Raw genomic sequence first — 22,475 nt, 5'->3', positions numbered from 1 at the left:
CTGTGTTCTGGAGTGAGTAGTCTAGACCTTTGAAGACAATTAGGATGTGATAAGCGGTGAGAAGTTGAAGAACTATTTGAGTCAATTCCCCTCACTGTCAGCTCAGTAGTCATTAAATCCCATTGTGTTTCAGCATAGCAATCTGGTCTGGAGCTCCTAGACTCCTACTTATGCTACTGCTGCTTCCATAGCATGTGAATTATTTCCACTAACCCAAGTGCTGTAAATGAATCAATGGGAAAAGTTTTTGTTTAACAGTTGTAGACTTTGTGGTTTTTGGTACTTGGAGAAGGGCCTCTAATTCTCCACAGATTGACCATCACAGTTTAACAGATTACGTTTTGATTGTTGTGCCTAATTGGTTAATTGTTAATTATTGCATCTAATTACAGTGCAGTATTTATTTTTTTATCCAAGATGGTGACACTATTTCTTTGTTTTCAAGTACTTTGGAGGTTTGCAATGAGAGAATCCTGAGCCACAGAAATGTTTGGTTGTGCTGCAAGTTTATTTGAATGGCAGTATACTGAGGGAGGATGAGAATTACCCACCACAAGATCAGATAACAAAAGGGACAGTGAAAATATCCTTGGTAATGGTCATAAAGCAGCAGTAGGCAGCAGGCAGCTGATGGCTTCTTCAGTAGAAGTGTGAGCCTCTACAGTGGAACATTCCGTCTCCATTTTTTCCCCACTTCCCATACGTAGTGCACAATGGACTTAAAGCATTAACGATAGAAGGAGGTACGTTTAATATTTGTTGTGGCTGTGTTTTCTTTTGGGCTCTGCTTATGGAAGCATGGGCTAAGGAATGGAAAAACCTTGGCAGAGAGATCCAACACAAAAATACATGTGTTCTTTCTGAATAGCAGCAACAGCAACAACGTGGAAGAAGGTAAAGTGTATCTGCTTTCTGCATTGACTAAGCTCATTCAGAACAGTCAATAGGCATTTCAACGTCATAGCCTTAGCCGCTGGTAACTTGTGGAATTGACACCAGCTGGAACGCGATGTACGGTGTAATTAAACTAATAATAAACTCACCAAAAGAAGAAACGTCATCTCACTCTCAACTGCGTTTATTTTCAGCAAACGTAACATGTGTAAATACTTGTATGAACATAACAAGATTTAACAACTGAGACATGAACTGAACAAGTTCCACAGACATGTGACTAACAGAAATGGAATAATGTAACAAAAGTAACAGTCAGTATCTGGTGTCAGTATCTGGTGTGGTCATAAGTACTGCAGTGCATCTCCTCCTCATGGGCTGCACCAGATTTGCCAGTTCTTGCTGTGAGATGTTACTCCACTCTTCCACCAAGGCACCTGCAAGTTTCCGGACATTTCTGGTGGGAATGGCTCTAGCCCTCACCCTCCGATCCTACAGGTCCCAGACCTGCTCAATGGGATTGAGATCCGGGCTCTTCGCTGGCCATGGCAGAACACTGACATTCCTGTCTTGCAGGAAATCACGCACAGAACGAGCAGTACGGCTGGTGGCATTGTCATGCTGTTGGGTCATGTCAGGATGAGCCTGTAGGAAGGGTACCACATGAGGGAGGAGGAAAACCTGCTCCAGGGTGCTCAGGATCTCAGACTCGGGCAAAGGTTCACCTTCCAACAGGATTAGGACCCTAAGCACACAGCCAAGACAACGCTTCGGGACAAGTCTCTGAATGTCCTTGAGAAGCCCAGCCAAAGCTTGGATTTGAACCCGCTTCGCTGCACATCCACCCTGACAGAGCTGCAGAGAAGAATGGGAGAAACTCGAGGCCGTAATTGCTGCCAAAGGTTCTTCAACAAAGTACTGATTAAAGGGTCTGAATACTTATGTAAATGTAATATTTAAAAAAAAATGTTTTTATACATTTGCAAAAATTACTAAAACACAGATTTTGCTTTGGAATTTTGGGGTATTGTGTGTAGATTGATGAGGGGAAAAAAACGAATTAAGCCATTTTAGAATAAGGCTGTAACTTAAAACAAATGTAGAAAAATTCAAGGAGTCTGAATACTTTTACGAATGCACTGTAACTGCGAAAAGGGAACTTGGGCCCAGGCCCCTCTGCCTCATTGTAGAGAGAGATGGAGAAAGGGAGATAGGGACAGATGGAGAGGTGGGAATGGAGAAAAGTGTGTAAAATATTTGCATAGACATTTACCCACAAATCTATTCCATTGTTTCTTCTCCATTTCTCCCAGTCTCTGGCATGGAGAGGAGAAATGAGGAGAGGAGGCTCTGGCCTGTGTGGGTTGATCTCATCCTCTCCAAATGAGGGAAGTTGATAATACAGTACTGTTGGTTCATCTCCAGCCATTTCAGACCCTCCCATTAACCATCAAATGCAGTTAACATTGATTATACCTTGGCACTGGTGAGAGCATGGGCTTTATGAGGGATGACAATCAATCAATCAAATTGATTTATAAAGCCCTTTTTACATCAGCCGATGTCACAAAGTTCTGTATGGAAGCCCAGCCTAAAACCCCAAATAGCAAGCAATGCAGGTGTAGAAGCACGGTGGCTAATGACTTCTCACTAAATCAAGGTAGGTGTAATTTGTTTATCATTAGGTTCTGGCAATCATCTATTGCTTTATATCTGGTTCCAGTACTCAATCATCCCTAAAAGTGCAAACATATTTTTTGCTAAAAAGCACCGACAGGGGTCATTGGTAATGATTGCAAAGATACACTGTCTGTCAAGCAGTAACACTTTTTATTTTATTAACCTTTTGTTACACAACCTAAATAGTTTAAATTCCCCCAAATAAGCATATATGTAAACATTTTCACACATTTATACTCACATTTGATGTTTCAAAATATATATATATATATTTATGTTTTTCATATTATGAACAGATATTTTGATACATTTCATCCATAGCTACTTTTTATGAACGTTTTTATGTTATTCATTCAAAGTGTTGTGTTTCTGTGATGCACAGAGGCTGAGAAATTGGCGATTGAGCAAATCTTATATACCGATACGACCTAAGAGGACCATTGATAAGGGCATCAGACCTCAAACTGTGGAACGCTATGGGCTATCAACTCAGTTCCAGTTGCATCTGAAAGATGAGACTCTCCACTTCGTATAGAAACATTGACTGAAAGCGAAATATGTATTTTCTTTTTGTTGTTATTTTTGAATTATAATGGCTCCCACACCCTACAGGGTGTTCAGAAGGATCAGAAATTATTACATTTTTGGACAAAATTCACCCATGTTAGTGCTTTTAGGGTTGTGTGTGTGTGTGTGTGTGTGTGTGTGTGTGTGTGTGTGTGTGTGTGTGTGTGTGTGTGTGTGTGTGTGGTGTGTGTGTGTGTGTGTGTGTGTGTGTGTGTGTGTGTGTGTGTGTGTGCTGATAGTAGCTGGTTGCTATCTCCCTGCATGTGCATATTGATAGTAGGTACCTCTGTCATTCCTTTCAGTCTGTCTGAGCAGATAGGCCTAAGGTCAATGGGGGTCAGTATGGGTTAATCACATCAGGAGCCCAGTAATTTGACCTTTGGCATGCAACCAGGTCACGTACAGAAGGTTTGGAGACGACTCACAGGAGCTCTTCTACAGTTATATTGGTTTAGTTCATTAGGATCCCCATTAGCTGCTGCACATGCATTAGCTACTCTTCCTGGAGTCCACATAAAATGTACAAATACATGACAAAATACAGAACAGTAATAGACAAGAACAACATAAGATGTGACATTAAATTCAAAATAAATAAAACATGTTTTATCTAGGAAAGACAACAAGAGGCAACAAAAATACTATTTAAACACTATTCATATATACATATTCATATTCATATTCGTATATACAGTACAGTTAAATTACATCTTTAGAAAGAGGAGAGGCACTGTCTGTTTAAAGTGTATGCAAATAAACTCAGCAAAAATAGATACGTCCTCTCACTGTCAACTGCGTTTAGTTTCAGCAAACTTAACATGTGTAAATATTTGTGTGAGCGTAACAAGATTCAACAACTGAGACATAAACTGAACAAGTTCCACAGACATGTGACTAACAGAAATTTAATAATGTGTCCCTGAACAAAGGGGGGGTCAAAATCAAAAGTAACAGTCAGTATCTGGTGTGGCCACCAGCTGCATTAAGTACTGCAGTGCATCTCTTCCTCATGAACTGCACCAGATTTGCCATTTCTTGCTGTGAGATGTTACCCCACTCTTCCACCCAGGCACCTGCAAGTTCCCGGACATTTCTTGGGTGAATGGCCCTAGCCCTCACCCTCTGATCCAACATGTCCCAGACGTGCTCAATGGGATTGAGATCCGGGCTCTTCGCTGGCCATGGCAGAACACTGACATTCCTGTTTTGCAGGAAATCACGCACAGAACGAGCAGTACGGCTGGTGGCATTGTCATGCTGGAGGGTCATGTCAGGATGAGCCTGCAGGAAGGGTACCACATGAGGAAGAAGGAAAACCCTGTAATGCACAGCGTTGAGATTGCCTGCAATCACAACAAGCTCAGTCCGATGATGCTGTGACACATCGCCCCAGACCATGACGGACCCTCCACCTCCAAATCGAGAAATCCACCAAGGCACCTGCAAGTTCCCGGACATTTCTTGGGTGAATTGCCCTAGCCCTCACCCTCTGAACAAGCAGTAAGGCTGGTGGCATTGTCATGCTGGAGGGTCATGTCAGGATGAGCCTGCAAGAAGGGTACCACATGAGGAAGGAGGATGTCTTCCCTGTAACGCACAGCGTTGAGATTGCCTGCAATCACAACAAGCTCAGTCCGATGATGCTGTGACACATCGCCCCAGACCATGACGGACCCTCCACCTCCAAATTGATCCCGCTCCAGAGTACAGGCCTCGGTCTGACGCTCATTCCTTCAACGATAAACGCAAATCCGACCATCACCCCTGGTGAGACAAAACCCGAGACTCATCAGTGAAGAGCACTTTTTGCCAGTCCTGTCTGGTCCAGCGACGGTGGGTTTGTGCCCATAGGCAACGTTGTTGCCAGTGATGTCTGGTGAGGACCTGCCTTACAGCAGGCCTACAAGCCCTCTGTCCAGCCTCTCTCAGCCTGTTGCGGACAGTCTGAGCACTGATGGAGGGACTGTGCGTTCCTGGTGTAACTCGGGCAGTTGTTGTTGCCATCCTGTGCCTGTCCCGCAGGTGTGATGTTCGGATGTACCAATCCTGTGCAGGTGTTGTTACTTGTGGTCTGTCACTGCGAGGACGATTAGCTGTTTGTCCTGTCTCCTTGTAGCCCTGTCTTAGGCGTCTCACAGTACAGACATTGCAATTTATTGCCCTGGCCACATCTGCAGTCCTCATGCCTTCTTGCAGCATGCCTAAGGCACGTTCACGCAGATGAGCAGTGACCCTGGGCATCTTTCTTTTGGTGTTTTTCAGAGTCAGTAGAAAGGCCTGTTTAGTGTCCTAAGTTTTCATAACTGTGATCTTAATTGCCTACCTACCGTCTGTAACTGTTAGTGTCTTAACGACCATTCCACAGGTGCATGTTCATTAATTGTTTATGGTTCATTGAACAAGCATGGGAAACAGTGTTTAAATCCTTTACGATGATCTGTGAAGTTATTTGGATTTTTACGAATTATCTTTGAAAGAAAAGGTCCTGAAAAAGGGACGTTTCTTTTTTTGCAGAATTTAGATTAAACAAGTGGTTAGGCATTTTCAACACAGAAATGTTTCTTAAAAATATTTTATTTTACATTCCCCCAAAAAACGTGTACATACGACCAGTAACTTACAGACACATACAAACAATGACTACATCTCATCTGCCCAGACCCGCCTGCTCACACCCACATCCCTCGTGCCTGCATTATTGTTTGCCATTTTTTGTACCAATTAGTTTTTCTCAGTCACCCATGCTATTTCAATATTCCAATAATATATCATTCGATTTTTCCATTGTGCCAATGATGGTGGATTAATTGACTTCCATGTTTTTAGTGTATGTTGTCTTCAAATGAGTGATGAGCCCATTGGTCATCTCACTACATATAATACATATACTCTCTGAGTTCTATTGGATAAGTAACTGTCCAACCATGTGATGGCAGGTGATGTAAAGCCATAACAAGTGAGTTTTTACAATAGCAAATGATGATCATGCGGACGCCTTAACAGTTCTCACAGTTTCCTAACAGGTGCATGTATTATCAGATTCACTTCCTGAGTTATCTCTATCTTTATCACTACACGCAGAAGGTGAAAGCACAGAAACAATGTTTCCAGCTTACATGTTCATCTTTGTTTAGAGCGTCACGATTAATGATTAGAAGTATGATGTATATGTGTCATTTGCATATTTATATTCACAAAACACTCAGTATCTTGATTAACTCCGCATTGTAGAAGTGATCTTTAACATTTAAACTCACTCTCTATCAGTATTGGCAATCAGGGCTTGGTCGGGTGCACAACTTTAGAGCTTCTAGCCAATTAACATGTACAGTATAGGGACTGTGAATAATCCTGGTCCACTGGAAATAGCAGTGGATAGATAGAATAACCCATGCATGGGGAGCTGTGTAACCCATGGACCTCTCTAGCCCAGTCAGTAGAGATGGCTGCATCAGCCAGGGACTGTCTAGTGTGATGGTCTGTGAAATGACTGTGCCGGAGCACCCCCCATCAGTACTCTACTCTGTCTGTCCCAACTGACAGATCCTATAATTAAAATGGAGACACTAATTATTCTGGAGGGATATGTCAGCCATGGTCACAAGTTCAGTGGATGACAGCTTGTGTGTTTTGAATGTATGTTTGAGTGAGTAACTCACTGTATTTAGCTCTGTGGCGTATGTGGATGTGGGGTGTCTGTTAGCCAGTTACTGAATGTGTGTGTGTGGAATGGTAAAGAAATTGTCTGTCTCTGTCTGTCTCTGTCTGTCTATCTGTCTGTCTGCTGAGAGCTCTGTGACACACAGGGCCTCTGTAATTAGCCTGTAGAAGGATTACTGCTTTACCCACTACAAATGGTTCACCTTACAGTTCAAACGCCTGCCAGGGGATCAAACCCATACCTCTCTGCCTCTCTGCCCTCCATTACATACTACTGACCATATGTCCATTTACACTAAAGCAACTATTTAGCATACTTGATGCAGTCTGATGCAGTTTTTGCACTTTTGGCTAATTTGTTGCTAATTTGACTGAGTTCCAGACTAATACTCCACAGCAAAGAATTATCAAACGTTAAGGTGAACAGTCAAATCAAATCAAATGTTATTTGTCACAAACACAGTTTAGAGCAGTTCAGATGTGTAGTAAAATTATTGTATGCTAGCTCTCTCAACATTGCAGTACAATAATCAGTAATAAAGAGTCAAATCTAAAATAACAAGTAATAGAAGAGGTAGTGTCATAGTAATAGGCTGATAAGAATGATGGCTAAACCTAAACAGCCGTGCCGAATAGACTGAAACCAGGGTTTTTTTTTTTTATTGGTACTATGACTCTACAGTGGTCCAAACTAAATTTCCAGGCTCCACAGAGATGTCTTGCGGTTCTCATATGAGATGTGTGTAGTGAGAGAATACAAGGTGGGAGAGAGATTGCCGTCCCAGCAGCTAACAAATTCTCTTGCCTTTAGAGTGGAAGTGTGAGGCTCATCACTAAGGCGAGACATGACGATGGAAAGTAGAAGAGATGTCAAGGATTGACTGGGATTTCAGCTTAGGAGGTGGCTCTCCGTTCCTGTTCCATTACTAAATAACATGTGGTGTGTCGTTCTGACCAGCATTAGGGAGAAAATGCATTAGTAAAGGATGTGAGTTTCTGAGTGAGATTCTGACTAATGCCTGTCATTATTCTTAGCCTTTGTCTCAGTCCTTGTTGTTAGATCAGCGTTGAACAGGCTCATATTTTCATCATACTTGTGATTTGGTACCTCAATGTACTTTCATGTGATTGACAAAGTGACTGACTTTATCGGTCTGGAATGCTTATCATACAGATGTAGGATCTTAATTTGATCACCCTGTTGCAAGGAAAACTTTCCTGCAACGCAGTAACGTTAAAGCATGTATTATATCTGAGGTTTAAAAAGGTTTCTGAAGTTTGTAATTTCCACTTTTAAATTTCAGACTTGATTTTCCCTTATGAAAAATCAATCCCTTCAAAAATGTCCATTAAATATAATCCACATAATAATTCACATTTCCTGTTGCTGCAAGATCATTTTCCTGCTGTAGAAAACTGGCTCAAATTAAGATCCTACATATGTAGGTAGTGCCCAAGATAGTTCTGCAAACTTCTAACGAACTTGTGTCTGTTTCCATAGGAACTGTGGTGATGACAATGACAGCAGAGGATGCTGATGACCCCAGGTTGCAGAACGCGGTGCTGCGTTACAACATCGTGAGGCAGTCGCCCGATAAACCCTCGCCCAACATGTTCTACATCAACCCAGAGAGTGGCAACATTGTCACTGTGATCTCCCCCACGCTGCTGGACAGAGAGGTGAGTGTGCTGGGCTGGGAGCCTCTCCAGACTGATCTAATGGGGCCTCAAAACACTGCTGCTGTCTCACTGCCTCACTACCATGATGTTTTAAATCACTGTTGTTATTGTCAGTAAAGAGACTGCAGATAGGCGAATGAAGGAGGCGGGAGAGGGGGTCACTGTGCTGGGGAGATGAGGGGGGTGAGGGAAGGCGGGCGGGGGGTGGATTTCTGTGGTGCATTCTAATGAGCAAGCGGAGGCAGCATCGCCCCATTCCTTAACCGGAGCGAGACAACGGCATGATTGCTTTTTCAGCAGGGTGACGAATGCCAGAACATCGATTCACTGTGCTCGTGGAAGAGGAATATTAGCTGTTGTCAGACACTTAGAGCTTGGTTTAATTGAGGTGATACACACTTATCCACCAGCATCGGCTGTGTCCAACAAGTCCAACAGAAACCTCTCAGATGGAACAGGGAAATCACTATCAAATGGCAATGAGTGGATCTCTGAGCTATAACTCTCATAGATGATTAATTGATAAATGTGTTAGTACTGTGTGTAATTCAAACATTGAGCGCCTGGTCTGTGTGCTCATGAAGGGTGCTATTGATTTCTTTTGAGTTCGAAATTGCATGATTAGTGGGTTGTATTGAGCGTGATCACCCCTTTATTGCATGTTTATAGTTCATACCTGTGTCTGTGTTATAGACAAAATCCCATATACAGGTAACTGCCAAAATAATGGAAACACTTTAGTAAATGATGGAAACACTTTAGTAAATAATGGAAACACTTTAGTAAATGATGGACACACTTTAGTAAATGATGGAAACACTTTAGTAAATAATGGAAACACTAGTAAATGATGGAAACACTTTAGTAAATGATGGAAACACTTTAGTAAATGATGGAAACACTTTAGTAAATGAGGGAAACACTTTAGTAAATGATGGAAACACTTTAGTAAATAATGGAAACACTTTAGTAAATGATGGAAACACTTTAGTAAATGAGGGATACAAAGTATATTGAAAGCAGGTGCTTCCACACAGGTGTGGTTCCTGAGTTACTTAAGTAATTAACATCCCATCATGCTTAGGGTCATGTAGAAAAAGCCATTATTTTGGCTACCATGACAATGCACCCATCCACAGGGCACGAGTGGTCACTGAATGGTTTAATGAGCATGACAATTATGTAAACAAGGGATGGGCAACTTCAGTGCTCGGTGGCCTGATTTGTGTCACACTTTTGCCCCAGCCCCAGCTAACACACCAAAAATCAACTAATCATTGTCTTTAGAAGCCTTTTTAATCATCGAATACACTTCAAGTTTGCATTTCCTGCTGAGCAGGAAAATTCTCAGCAACAAAAGAGATCCTACATCTGTATCTTCTAGGTGTCTGGAGAGCTTTAAACCTCGGCTACTTCAGCAGATACTCATAAGTATGTATCACACACCCTCCGTCTGGCACACCAAACTACTTTTTTGGCTGGATGAAAAACGTTGTTCCTCCACCCTGTAAATGCATTGGACATAATTCAGGTTGAGCTGTAAGTGTATTTAGATGGACATTCCATGGTTCCCCGGGAGGCAAAGCAGTCCATCGAAAATTGGAAAATCTATTTTGTCACATTGAAATCAAGTTGATTTTCCCTCCACCACTCTCACTCAGGCGTTAAATTCTGTCTTGATATGCACATCTATGTCCTTCGTATCTATTTTTCCCTCCACTTTGTCTGCTCCTCTCTCCTTTCTTTCTACCTCTCACTTTTTGGATCAATGGCAGACTATATTTTTGACAGATAATATGGTACACAGAAGGGGCCATTTTCTTAGGGGCTGTGAAGTAGCATATACTGTATGTAGCCGATCAGACAGGAAAGACAGACTTTAGAGATCGGATCTCTCTGTCTCTGCAAGCCTAAGAGCAGTAGTCTATCAGTAGTCAATCTGATGGACACACAGTCTCACAGACGCTGGCCAGAACTGCACAACACTCTCATGCTCAGACATTTCAATCATGGCAAAATCAATTGGTTAACATCAAATGCTTTCACTTGTTCTTTATAAAGGAATAAACTTTAAGCTGCAGTGGATGTAAAGGTATGTTTGCATTTTTAAAAAGCCTTTCCAGTGCCAGATGTGATGGGTTGATTTCACAGGCACAATGTGTGAGTTATACCAGCTGTCTGTCAGATTGATAGCCCTGAATAATGGGCCTCTGTGTGTGTGTGTGTGTGTGTGTGTGTGTGTGTGTGTGTGTGTGTGTGTGTGTGTGTGTGTGTGTGTGTGTGTGTGTGTGTGTGTGTGTGTGTGTGTGTGTGTGTGTGTGTGTGTGTGTGTGTGTGTGTGTGTGTGTGTGTGTGTGTGTGTGTGTGTGTCTGTGTGTGTGCCTACGTGTATATGTTTCATGTTAGTGTTTAGAGCTGTTGTCTCAGTCTCCTGGCTGTGGTGCGTTGTGATTAATGGACTTTCCAGTCCATTGTGCTGTCACGGCCTGCCTCCCCTCGTCAAACGACCAACCTCCCTTCCCCTCATCACGACTATCCTACATCCTGTCCACAGTCATCAGTACCTGGAGCACAGCGGAGTAGAGCTTCCTCTCTCCTCTCCTCCGACAGACAATTTCACCTTGGACCTGCCCAGGACCCGGAGGCCATCACTCTACAGCACACAGAGGAACTGTCAGCCCAAGCTTTATCTGGCCTACACCCCTCCTTCAGTACCAGTCAGCTTTTCAGATGAATCAGGTTCATGGCGTGTGGTTATCATGGCACTGTGAAGTTTACCAACTCTCTGTGTGGTGTCCCTGCAATTGCTGTTATGTAAAAAAAAGCTGAAAAATGATGATCCCCTATTGATGTCACTTGTTAAATCCACTTCAATCAGTGTAGATGAAGGGGAGGAGACAGGTTAAAGAAGGATGTTTAAGCCTTGAGACAATTGAGACATGGATTGTGTGTGTCATTTAGAGGGTGAATGAGCAAGACAAAATATTTAAGTGCCTTTGAATGGAGTATGGTAGTAGGTGCCAGGCACACTGGTTCGTGTCAATAACTGCAATACTGCGCAATAGTTTCCTGTGTGTATCAAGAATGGTCCACCACCAAAGTACATCCAGCCAACTTGACACAACTGTGGGAAGCACTGGAGTCAACATGGGCCAGCATCCCTGTTGAACAAGTCCATGCCCCAACTAATTTAGGCTTTTCTGTAGGAAAAAGGGGGTGCAACTCAATATTAGGAATGTGTTCCTAATGTTTGTACACTCATTGTACATTCCCACATTCCTCTATCATTTAAAATTATTCAATTCAATTATATGGTACATGCTGTGTGCATATTTAGCGAAGGCTTTTGGTCTATACTTGTCTCCACACCTCCACTTCTCCACTCATCAACCGTTAATTACAGCCTGTGATTCCTGCTGAAGCACAATGAAAGGTCAGCTGGAGGTCGTGTGTATAATGATGTGTTGCTACTTATCTCCTCTGGACCTCCTCTGACCCATGCTGCTGCTGCTCTGAGGATGTATAGCACTCTGAGTGACAGACAGGTGCTATGCTCTTAAACCCATTGGAGAACTCCACGTTGGTTTATAATGCCAGAACTTTCACAAGCGAGACTTGTGTTCCGTTGCTTAAGCACAGAGCAGTGTAAAGCTCTTTAGGTTAGCACAAAGCAGTGAGTAGTAATGCATATATTATTAAATGTGAGTCAAAAAGAAAATAACATAATCGAAAGTCATATTTGCTTGTAGTATGTGCCAATAAAAAGTAATTGTTGTAGGTTTGAATCATCAACACCCTGCTATGAATTATTTGAGCAGCTCTGATATGTTTCAAGCTGTGTCTTTAATCTAGTTTACTTTGCCATGGCTTTGCCAGGTGTCACTGACACACACATGCACGCTCGAACACATGTACACACACACACACACACACACACACACACACACACACACACACACACACACACACACACACACACACACACACACACACACACACACACACACACACACACACCACACACACATACGCACACACATACAGAAAGGCAGACTAATGTGATTGAGGAAGTAGTGATGGGGCTGTAGATTACGGTGTACAGGCCCATGGTGCTGCTGGTCTGGCTGGGACCTAACTGGTGTGGGCAGACTGTTAATGATGGTGACTGTGGATTTCTAGTTCTCTCTGGGCAATCTGGGACCTGTCACTGGTAACGGCAGCCAATCGATATGCCTGGCAGCCCCTCCTCCTCTTCCATACGGATGAATTACAAAGAGCCAAAATCAACGTTCAAATCAATGTCCTCCCTATGTGGGGTCTGGGGAGCAGAGGTCTGTCCACATTCACTGTTCCTGTTACCTCTGAGAGTAACCCAGACAGGAACATGACCTATCCTGAATGCTTCAATGGCTCTGTCTGTCCGTCCATCCGTTCATTCGTCTATCCATCTGTCTGAGTTTAAACAGATGGGTTATCAGAGCTACTTGTTAAATTCATATCTCTGTCAGACACAAAATAACACTTAACAAGAAAATGGTACAATAACAAGACATTTATTTAAGAGTGACAGGAGGACAGACAAACATTATTTTCTGGGTTTGTCGTACCTGTGTATCTATCTCGTTATAACCAAAAATGTTGATACGGTGGCCATGGTAGCTGGTATTCCCCTTCTTTGTTCTATGTTCTTGATGTGACAAATGGATGTTTACCTTCCATTTGTCACCGCGGTCCTCCTAGTTAGTACATGAAGGTACATGGTGTGAATGGAATCCATAGCGCTCAGCTTGATCAGCAGTACATAATGAGTAATGGAGGCGCGAGAGAATGACCCCGTTTATTAGTGGTGACCTTGCCAGTGTGATCTCATCATGGTGTTTGGGCTGATAAGAAAGCAGTGCTTGTGAAATGGTTTATTTGGCTTGGTGATGAGAGAGGCTGGCAAGAGAGGCTGTGTGTGTGTGTTGTGAACTCTGGCTTTGGCAAGTTGTCCTCATCACAAGTCTACCATTCATTCTGCCTGCCTGTCAGTTTTTCCCTCTCCCTCTACTACTTCCTCAATTCCTCACCTCTCTCTCGCTCTCTCTCTCTCCAACTTTAATATAATAATAATAATATACTGTATGTAATAATATATGCCATTTAGCAGACGCTTTTATCCAAAGCGACTTACGGTCATGCGTGCATTTTAAGTATGAGTGGTCCAGGGAATCGACCCCACTATCCTGGCATTGCAAGCACCATGCTCTACTAACTGAGCATCTCTCTCTCTCTCTCTCTCTCTCTCTCTCTCCCTCTACCTTCGTTTCTCAGCGCTTCACTTCGGACATCCAATTACTCCCGGGTCATAGCGTAGTGATTTCATTCAGAGCAGCGGCATTCACCCCCGCCCTCAAACAGCCATTCAAATTACCGCCCCGCCTGTCCGCCACCGCCCGCAAAATGTTGTTTTCAAACATTCCTCGTCCGCCACCTAATCTGATCCCTCAGACATAATTGAATGTCAGTCGCCACATAAAGATTCCTTCCTCTCCTCAATTAGCAGCTGCTTCCCTCTGTCACCACAATGAGACAAAGCAGACAGAAAAATATTTACTCTTCCTCCAGGTAGGGGAGAGAGTTATTATATTATGTCATCTATATGCAAATAATACAGCGGCGACTTCAATTGGTAAAATGTCATTACTGCAGATCTGATGTGTGCACTCCAGTTTATAAACTCCCTTTTATTTCCCTATTATGATCCAGAGATTGAGGCACCTGGCTTCAGAAATAGAGTTGTGATGCTCTAAAGGGAGCTGTGAAGAGAGGGAGAGAAGGAGCGGCATGGCGTTCTGAGATAGAACGGAGGGAGGGATTCTTCTCTGCTGCCTTACTCTTTCCTTTCTCCCTTTTCTCTTTCTCCTTCTCTTTCTCTCATCAGCCCTTTCATCTTCTGACATCGTAATGCACCTTTAGATTGGCTTCTTGGGACTCTCTATGCTTCCAGGCTGCATATGATCAGAATGTAAGGTCAGAAAACTTTTACAGAGGTCTACTGTTTTACAGAACGGATTATCTTCAGCCAAATGCCCAAATAGTCTCCCAAAGTGTACACTCTTACAAAAAAGCTGCTATCTAGAACCTAAAAGTCTTCTTTGTCTGTCCCTGTAGAAGAACCCTTTAATGAACTGTTTTTGGTTCCAGGTAGAACCCTTTTGGGTTCCATGTAAAACCCTTTCCACAGAGGGATCTACATGGAACCCAAAATAGTTCTACCTGGAACCAAAAAGGGTTCTACCTGGAACCAAATATGGTTATCCTATTGGGATAGCCGGAGAACCCTTTTGGAACCCTTTTTTCTAAGAGTGTATAGGCAGGTTTATGGCCTTTCATTGTTATAATACGTGACATTTGTGAGAAGGACACTAAAAACAGATTATCTAGAAGACAAATTAACTGACTTGAGAGAAGAATCACCTACTTTACATCAATGTCAATTAGCATCTAAGACAAATGGGTCAGTCCACATTCAACAAACACTCTCTTTGATTAATCCTTCCTCATTCTACCTTTTTCTCACACAGCCACACTCCTTTTCTCTGACACACAAGCACACACATTGTTGGACACTACTTTGTCTCTCATACTATTTTCTCTGATACTGGTCCTCTAGAGTCTAGAAGAGTGAAGTACTATGCTGAATCTATTCCATGTATTCCATGTAAGCAGATGCTTCACTCACAAGGCCCTGATCATGCAAGCCTCTCCTGAACTGATCCCAGGGCTATGGTGTGATGTTTGTGTGAAAGTAAGATGTCACATAGCCAGTGTGCCAGCGGTTGTGTACAATGCCCCCTGTCTAGATCCCCCTCTCGCTCTGGTGGGATGAATACGGTGGACACAGTTCACAGACAGTGATGGAATATGGCACCCCCCCTCCTCTGGGCTCTCCTCTTCTCCTATCCTCCTCCCCTCTGCCGCCCTCCTCCATCACGGCTCTGTCCAGTTGCATTAGGTCGGAAATGAGATTCCACTAATTAATTAGATCTCAGAGTGCTAAAGATGAAGATTACATCCCAATGAAGGTTACGAGTGTCAATCATTTTTTTTCAAGCTGTGAATTCCTGTAGATAAATTGAGCCCCCTGGGTATTGTGGGTTGTTCATCTTTTCTTGTTCTTTTTTTAATTAATTGAGTCTCACAGACAGAGTGGCTCAGTCAATAGGGGTCTGGGACAACTTAGGGAACAGCCCACATCAGCATTGTCTTCTCCAGAGGAGAACAGAGAACATGGATGGAACAGAGAATAGGGAAATGAAGAGATGAGAAATATTGCCATTAAGAGGCAGATGGAAGAAACTGAGAGGAATAAGAAGGAAAGAGAATCGTTGCGAGGGAGAGAAATACACTGAAAAGGAGAGAGAAGCAGGGAAATACTGAGTGATTTTATTAACCCCACAGAAAACTGGAGAGCACAGTATAATTTACAATAGACCTACATGAATCATTTAAAGCAGACCTGCTCTTGATGTAGATGTGTTGCGCTTAGTTGAATGTCATTTTCCTGTAACAATATGTCTATAAAAATAACAAGGTACAGTTCAGACGTATTCCATTTGACTGAGCAGTACTGTACTTTGACAACTGTTGTGATGTGAAGTTAAAGCTCTCAGGAAATTGTTTTGCCAAAGAAAATAGTTATTTATGTACTATTTCAAAGAATGACATTTATTTTTCCTATTCAAAGAAACAATTTGACATAATTCATTTGAGTCCCAAAGCCAATGGCTATTCACTAATATCTCCTTCCCTGGACAAGAGAACATACAGTATATGCTATGAGCTGGTGGATTTCCAGGAAATCTGGCACCAGCTCTCAATACTTCAAGTACACATCTTTTATTTTTCAAATGGCAGAGGAGTAGAAGCAATTTAAGAGCAATCTGTCCAGAGAATGGTTTAATATAATGGGTAACTGTCATCATAAAAAGCAGACAGGTAAGTGGTAGTCTCGAACTCTCAAGTCAAGGTTGTTACTTGCTAATTCAGAATAAATGTCTCAAATTACCTTGTGCCCTTCTATTCTGAAAGGACATGGAAATCTGGGCATTATAAATATCCCTAGTCCCAATAATCAATGTGTATTAGTGCCGCGGTAAAGTGAGGCCATGGCTGAACGGCAAAGAATAAAATGCCACAAAGTGATGTGGGCCATATTCCATTGCAGTACCAGGCAAAAAAGGGTATGTTCTCTCCTCAGTGGTGAACTGGAAGTCTGAACCTACTGCAGATAGTGCTTATCTTGGTAGGGATTGTGGTTCAGTCTAGTGTTCCTGCATGGATGTATGGGTACATCTGAGGACTAAGCAAAGATAGGCTATCTGACAGGATTAGGACTACACTCCGATGACCAATGAACTGAGAGATGGTCCCCTGACTTGACCAGATGTGAAGAGAGAGACGGAAAGTGTATTTATGTTCTCAGCATGGTGTATTTGTATTTCTCTCATCACCATGGTCCCTTACTCAGAGATGAAGACAGGATTCGTTCAAAGCGTGACAATTTGGGTCACTGATCACCGTTTTCTTCTAGTAATTGGTAATAGTGGGGCTTTACATTGCCTATTACTGTAACCCGGTCCGAAGATACAGGAGAATAAATTGTCTGCTAGCAGATATTGGACTGCTATTGGATATTCGACTTTTCTCCACACCAAATACCAACATACACATACAAACAGCAACCCACAAATGCACACAAACAACGACTACATCTCCTCTGCTCACACCCCCATCCCTAGTGCCTGCATTATTGTTTGCCACATGGCCTTAAACTGTACCAATTTGTTTTTCTCGGTTGCCCATGCTTTTTTTATATTTAAATACATGTGTTAATGATGACAGATTGATTGATTTCCAAGTTTTTAGTAAACATTTTTTCATGACAAGATCATTTTCTAGCCCATTGTGTCTCACTACACCCCCATATGCCATGTCTTACAAATGCAAACAGATGGATTAAAAGTAAATTTACATTGTAATACTTCTGACAGCCAACTTTCTAACTCATTATTAGTATTACACTTAAGACATGACTCTGCCATTGTGCTGTAGAATTTGTGAATTTTGTCTCCTGTATAATACATTCTATGTATTATTAGTTTATACTGGATTGAGTGTAACTTTTCATTAACTGTCATTTCTGTTAGTTGCTCCAACATTCCCTCCATGTTGTGCCAACATCAGTTATTTAAGTCTTGGATCCAATAGTAAATCATGTTTTTAAGAGATATGCTCTCTGCAAGGTTTTGTATATCTTCGCTATCATATGAACATAATTTTCTCACACAAATACAATTCACCAAAGGTCTAAAAGATTTCAAATCTAAATGTTGTGATATGTAACTTTTAAGTTGCATGTATTTGAAAAAAATTACATAAAAAAAATCTACGTTGGTCAGTCAACAATTGCCTTTTAATTCTGTCATGGAAATAAATGTATTTCATATTATCAAGTCATTTACGGTTTTTATGCCTTTAGAATTCTGAAAACTATCCAAGTTCCATAGGGTTGTGTTTTTAGGGAGTGAAATTGGTTCATGTAGAATACATTTCATTTTCTTCCATATTGTTCTAGTGTTCTTAACTATGAAGTTGTTCATGTTCTTAGCTTTATCCTTTCGAAAAAAAATAAAAACCAAAATATTTTTGGGATGAGTATGTACATCTTCAATATGTACCCACTGTTCCTCTTTAGTGCACTTAACTATATGTCACAAGTAAAAGCCTTGGGTTGCAAGTTGATACAATTCCAAGTCTGGGAGGTTAAAAACCCCCCTCAGACAGACGTAAAACTTTCCTTTTTATTCGATGAATTATATTTGCCATATGAAGTCTTATGAAGGAGTAAACTTTTTTTAAGAATGTCTTTGGTGGGGTAATTGGTATTACCGAAAATAAATACAAAAGCTTTGGGAGACATGCAAGGCTTATTCTAGCTGTATGATTTATGGGAAGATTGTTCCATTTTGTAATGAACACGGGGGGAGAGAGCTGGTTTCAAGCGCAGGGCGCAGCAGGTGTTTATTGTAAAGGACCACAGGAGGAGGCAGGTAGCTGGGTCCAGGGGCAGGCAGAAGGTCATACACAGAGGGTCCAAAAGGGCAACAGTACAGGCAGGGAAAAGGCTAGTAACGCAGTCCGGGAGATCAGGCAATAGGTAGAAAACAGTAATTCTGCTAGGCAAAAGTACAGGCAGGGAATAGGCAAAAGGCTTCGTTAGTGAGGCAGGCAAAAACTATCATACACGGAAGGAGTAAATCACATGGAAAAACAGAGCTCCGAAAGACATGTCACAAAACAAATAATGCCTCAGAGTGATGGGGTGCAAAGAACTGAACTAAATAGTGTGTGATAATGACATACAGTTGTGTGAACAGGTGATTAGAATTCAGGTGATTGGTATCTGGAGAGTGAGCTGCGTTCAGGGGATCTACATGTTTTGAAGGTGTGAGTTGGAAGCAGACGTTACACATTTAATTACTACTGCTTTCATATTGTTGAGTAATGGAATACAGTTATATTTATATACAGTACCAGTCAAACATTTGGACACTCCTACTCATTCAAGGGTTTTTCTTTATTTTTACTATTTTCTACATTGTAGAATAATAGTGAAGAAATCAACACTATGAAATAACACTTATGGAATCATGTAGTAACCAAAAAAGTGTTAAACAAATCAAAATGATTCTTCAAAGTAGCCACCCTTTGTCTTGATGACAGCTTTGCACACTCTTTTGTTTGTTGTCACTTATTAAGCATCCTAAGTGTTTAATAATTTTTTGTGGTCCACTTAAAGGATTGCAGTAGATTGTGAGTTATTCTTTTCATTTTTCCTGTTGCCATTATTTCATTTTTTTCCACAAGTATTCTGAAAATATTTATAGCAAAGGGGCCATTGAGTTTTCAGTGTTGGTTAATTTACAGTGCCTTCCGAAAGTATTCAGAACCTTTGAATTTTTCCACATTTTTTTTTACATTACAGCCTTACTCTAAACTGGATTAAATATTTTTAAAGAATTCGCAGCAATCTAGGCATATTTATAAAAAATGTAAAACAGAAATAGCACATCCTGTTTCCATTGATCATCCTTGAGATGTTTCTACAACTTACCTGTGGTAAATTCAATTGATTGGACATGATTTGTAAAGGCACACACCGGTCTATATACAGTGCATGTCAGAGCAAAAACCAAGCCATGAGGTTGATGGAATTGTCCGTAGACCTCCAAGACAGGATTGTGTCGAGGCACAGATCTGGGGAAGGGTACCAAAAAATGTCTGCAGCATTGAAGGTCCCCAAGAACACAGTGGCCTCCATCATTCTTAAATGGAAGAAGTTTGAAACCACCAGGACTCTTCCTAAACTGAGCAATCGGGGGTGAAGGACCTTGGTCAGGGAGGTGACCAAGAACCCGATGGTCACTCTGACAGATCTCTAGAGTTCCTCTGTGGAGATGGGTGAACCTATGGTAGAATGGCCAGATGGAAGCTACTCCTCAGTAAAAGGCACATATAACAGCCTGCTTAGATTTTGTCAAAAGGCACTTAAATACTCTCAGTCCATGAGAAACAAGATTACCTGGTCTTATGTAACCAAGATTGAACTCTTTGGCCTGAATGCCAAGTGTTACGTCTAGAGGAAACCTGGCACCATCCCTACGGTGAAGCATGGTGGTGGCAGCATCATGCTGTGGGGATGTTTTTCAGCGGCAAGGTCTGGGAGACTAGTCAGGATCGAGGCAAAGATGAACGGAGTAAAGTACAGAGAGATCCTTGATGAAATCCTGCTCCAGACCGCTCAGGAACTCAGACTGGAGTAAAGGTTCACCTTCCAACAGGACAACGACCCTAAGCACACAGCCAAGACAAGACAACGCAGGAATGGTTTCGGAACAAGTCTCTGAATGTTCTTGAGTGGCCCAGCCAGAGCCCGGACTTGAACATGATCGAACATCTCTGGAGAGACCTGAAAATAGCTGTGAAAATAGCTGTGCAGCAACGCTCCCCATCCAACCTGATTGAGCTTGAGAGGATCTGCAGAGAAGAAATGGAGAAACTCCCCAAATACAAATGTGCCAAGCTGGTAGCGTCATACCCAAGAAAACTCAATGCTGTAATCGCTGCCAACAATGTAAATGTGATATTTCATTTTTTTTATACATTTGCAAATATTTTATAAATCTATTTTTGCTTTGTCATAATGGGGTAATGTGTGTAGATTGATGAGGAAAAAATACAATTTAATCAATTTTAGAATAAGGTTGTAAAGTAACATAATTTGGAAAAAGTCAAGGGGTCTTTATACTTTCCGAATGCGCTGTATATCAGGAGATTGTCTGCAAATAAGTTTAGTTTATATTCATGTTTACCAATACCTGTTATTTTTGGGTCCTGTATAATTATTTCTGCAATCGGTTCAATTACCAATGCAAACAGGAGTGGGAGCGAGGACATCCCCATTGTGTGCCCCTTTCTAAAGCCTTTTCGGCATCAACAGCCATTATTCATAAATTATATCTTGTTTTTTTGCATATTGCATTAATAAACTGAAACACGGTCTTGTATTTCTTAGTTAGTGTCTATTTTTTATAAACCCTGTTTGATTAATATGTATCAAGTCTGGTATCAAGTTTGCCATTATATTGCTTGTAAGCGTTGTCACAATATTTTCAACTTATGGGTCTATAATCAGCAGGGGACTCTACTTTTTTCCTGGAATTAATATAACTTAAAAAACTGTTTAATACATGGAACTATGAAGTACTGAATTGAGTGACGTGTGTTGTCATTTCTGTAAATAGGGGCGCTACTTTGTCCCAAAATAGAATTCTATGGGAAAGCCATCCATTTCCTGGTGCTTTTCTCCACGTGAATGTTTTAACAGAGTGTAACGAGCATCGTATAGAGGGGACCAAGGCGCGGCGTGTTGAGTGCTCATGATTATTCTTTAATGAAAAACGAAATACTTTTACAAAGAAACAAAACGACATCAAACAGTTCCGTCAGGCAACAGACAACAAAACGGAAAACAACTACCCACAAACACAATAGAAAAACCCCCAACTTAAATATGATCACCAATTAGAGACAACGAGGACCAGCTGCCTCCAATTGGAGATCAACCCAAAAAAACAACAGAAATAGAAAAACTAGAACTTAAACATAGAAAAGAAAAAATAGAAAACCACCCAAAACACCTCTTGTCACGCCCTGACCTACTTTACTATAGAAAATGACATCTTACAAGGGTCAGGACGTGACACAGTATCTAATATAACTTTTTGGTTGATCTAAGTTTTTAGTGATTATATTTTGTCTGCTGATCATTTTTGAGTCTGAGAAAGCTATAGGATCCATCCAACTGTTGTTTAATTCAGATTTTTATAAATGTTCGTAGAAGCTTTTAAAATTATCATTAATCACTTTGTTGTTTCTAATGCATTTTTATATTTATCTTAAAAAATTAGAACTGGTTTAGCATGTATTTGTTTTGTTTTGTTTTGCCATAAAGTAGTATGTTTTATTTGAGTTTAGTTGTTGGCTCTCTTCAAAAATAAAATATTGTATTCCTTAAGTTCAGAAATTGTATTTTATTCTTTACTTTGTAAAGTTTTTTATGTTTTTTTTCTAGGTCTAGATTGGCCTGTTTCATCACTCAGTGGTACAGTGGATTGATGGCTCTTCTTAACCACTGCATTAGAGAGATGTGTGTGTTTCTCTGCATTTGACTAAACACGTGTTTATAGCTGATTATTCACATGTATACAGTGTAAGGAGAACAGACTGTTACAACAGTAATAGGTCCAGTTAGGCTTGAGGGAAATATTGGGTCAGCAGTCAGTTGATCTACTCTCAGTTGATTTGTTTAATGGGATGTTTATTCTCACAGAAGATGTTTAATCATTTAGTTGTGATTATGTGTGTTTTAGACACCCATAATGAACGTG

The 22,475-nt window shown here is 41.3% G+C and overlaps 1 protein-coding gene across 1 annotated transcript in view; it reads left to right on the top strand.

Moving 5' to 3' along the window:
- Positions 1–22,475, top strand: part of cdh13 (cadherin 13, H-cadherin (heart)) — a 515,993-nt gene that overhangs the window by 324,496 nt on the left and 169,022 nt on the right. Inside the window, exon 7 of the mRNA XM_045688176.2 lies at positions 8,303–8,481. Within this exon, the coding sequence (XP_045544132.1) occupies positions 8,303–8,481 (179 nt within the window). The remainder of the gene's footprint in view (positions 1–8,302; positions 8,482–22,475) is intronic.

Source organism: Salmo salar, chromosome 10 (genome assembly GCF_965601325.2).
Source record: "Salmo salar chromosome 10, fSalSal1, whole genome shotgun sequence".
NCBI lineage: Eukaryota > Metazoa > Chordata > Actinopteri > Salmoniformes > Salmonidae > Salmo > Salmo salar.
The sequence above is the reverse complement of the archived record's forward strand: the minus strand, read 5'-3'. Positions and strand labels throughout refer to the sequence as shown.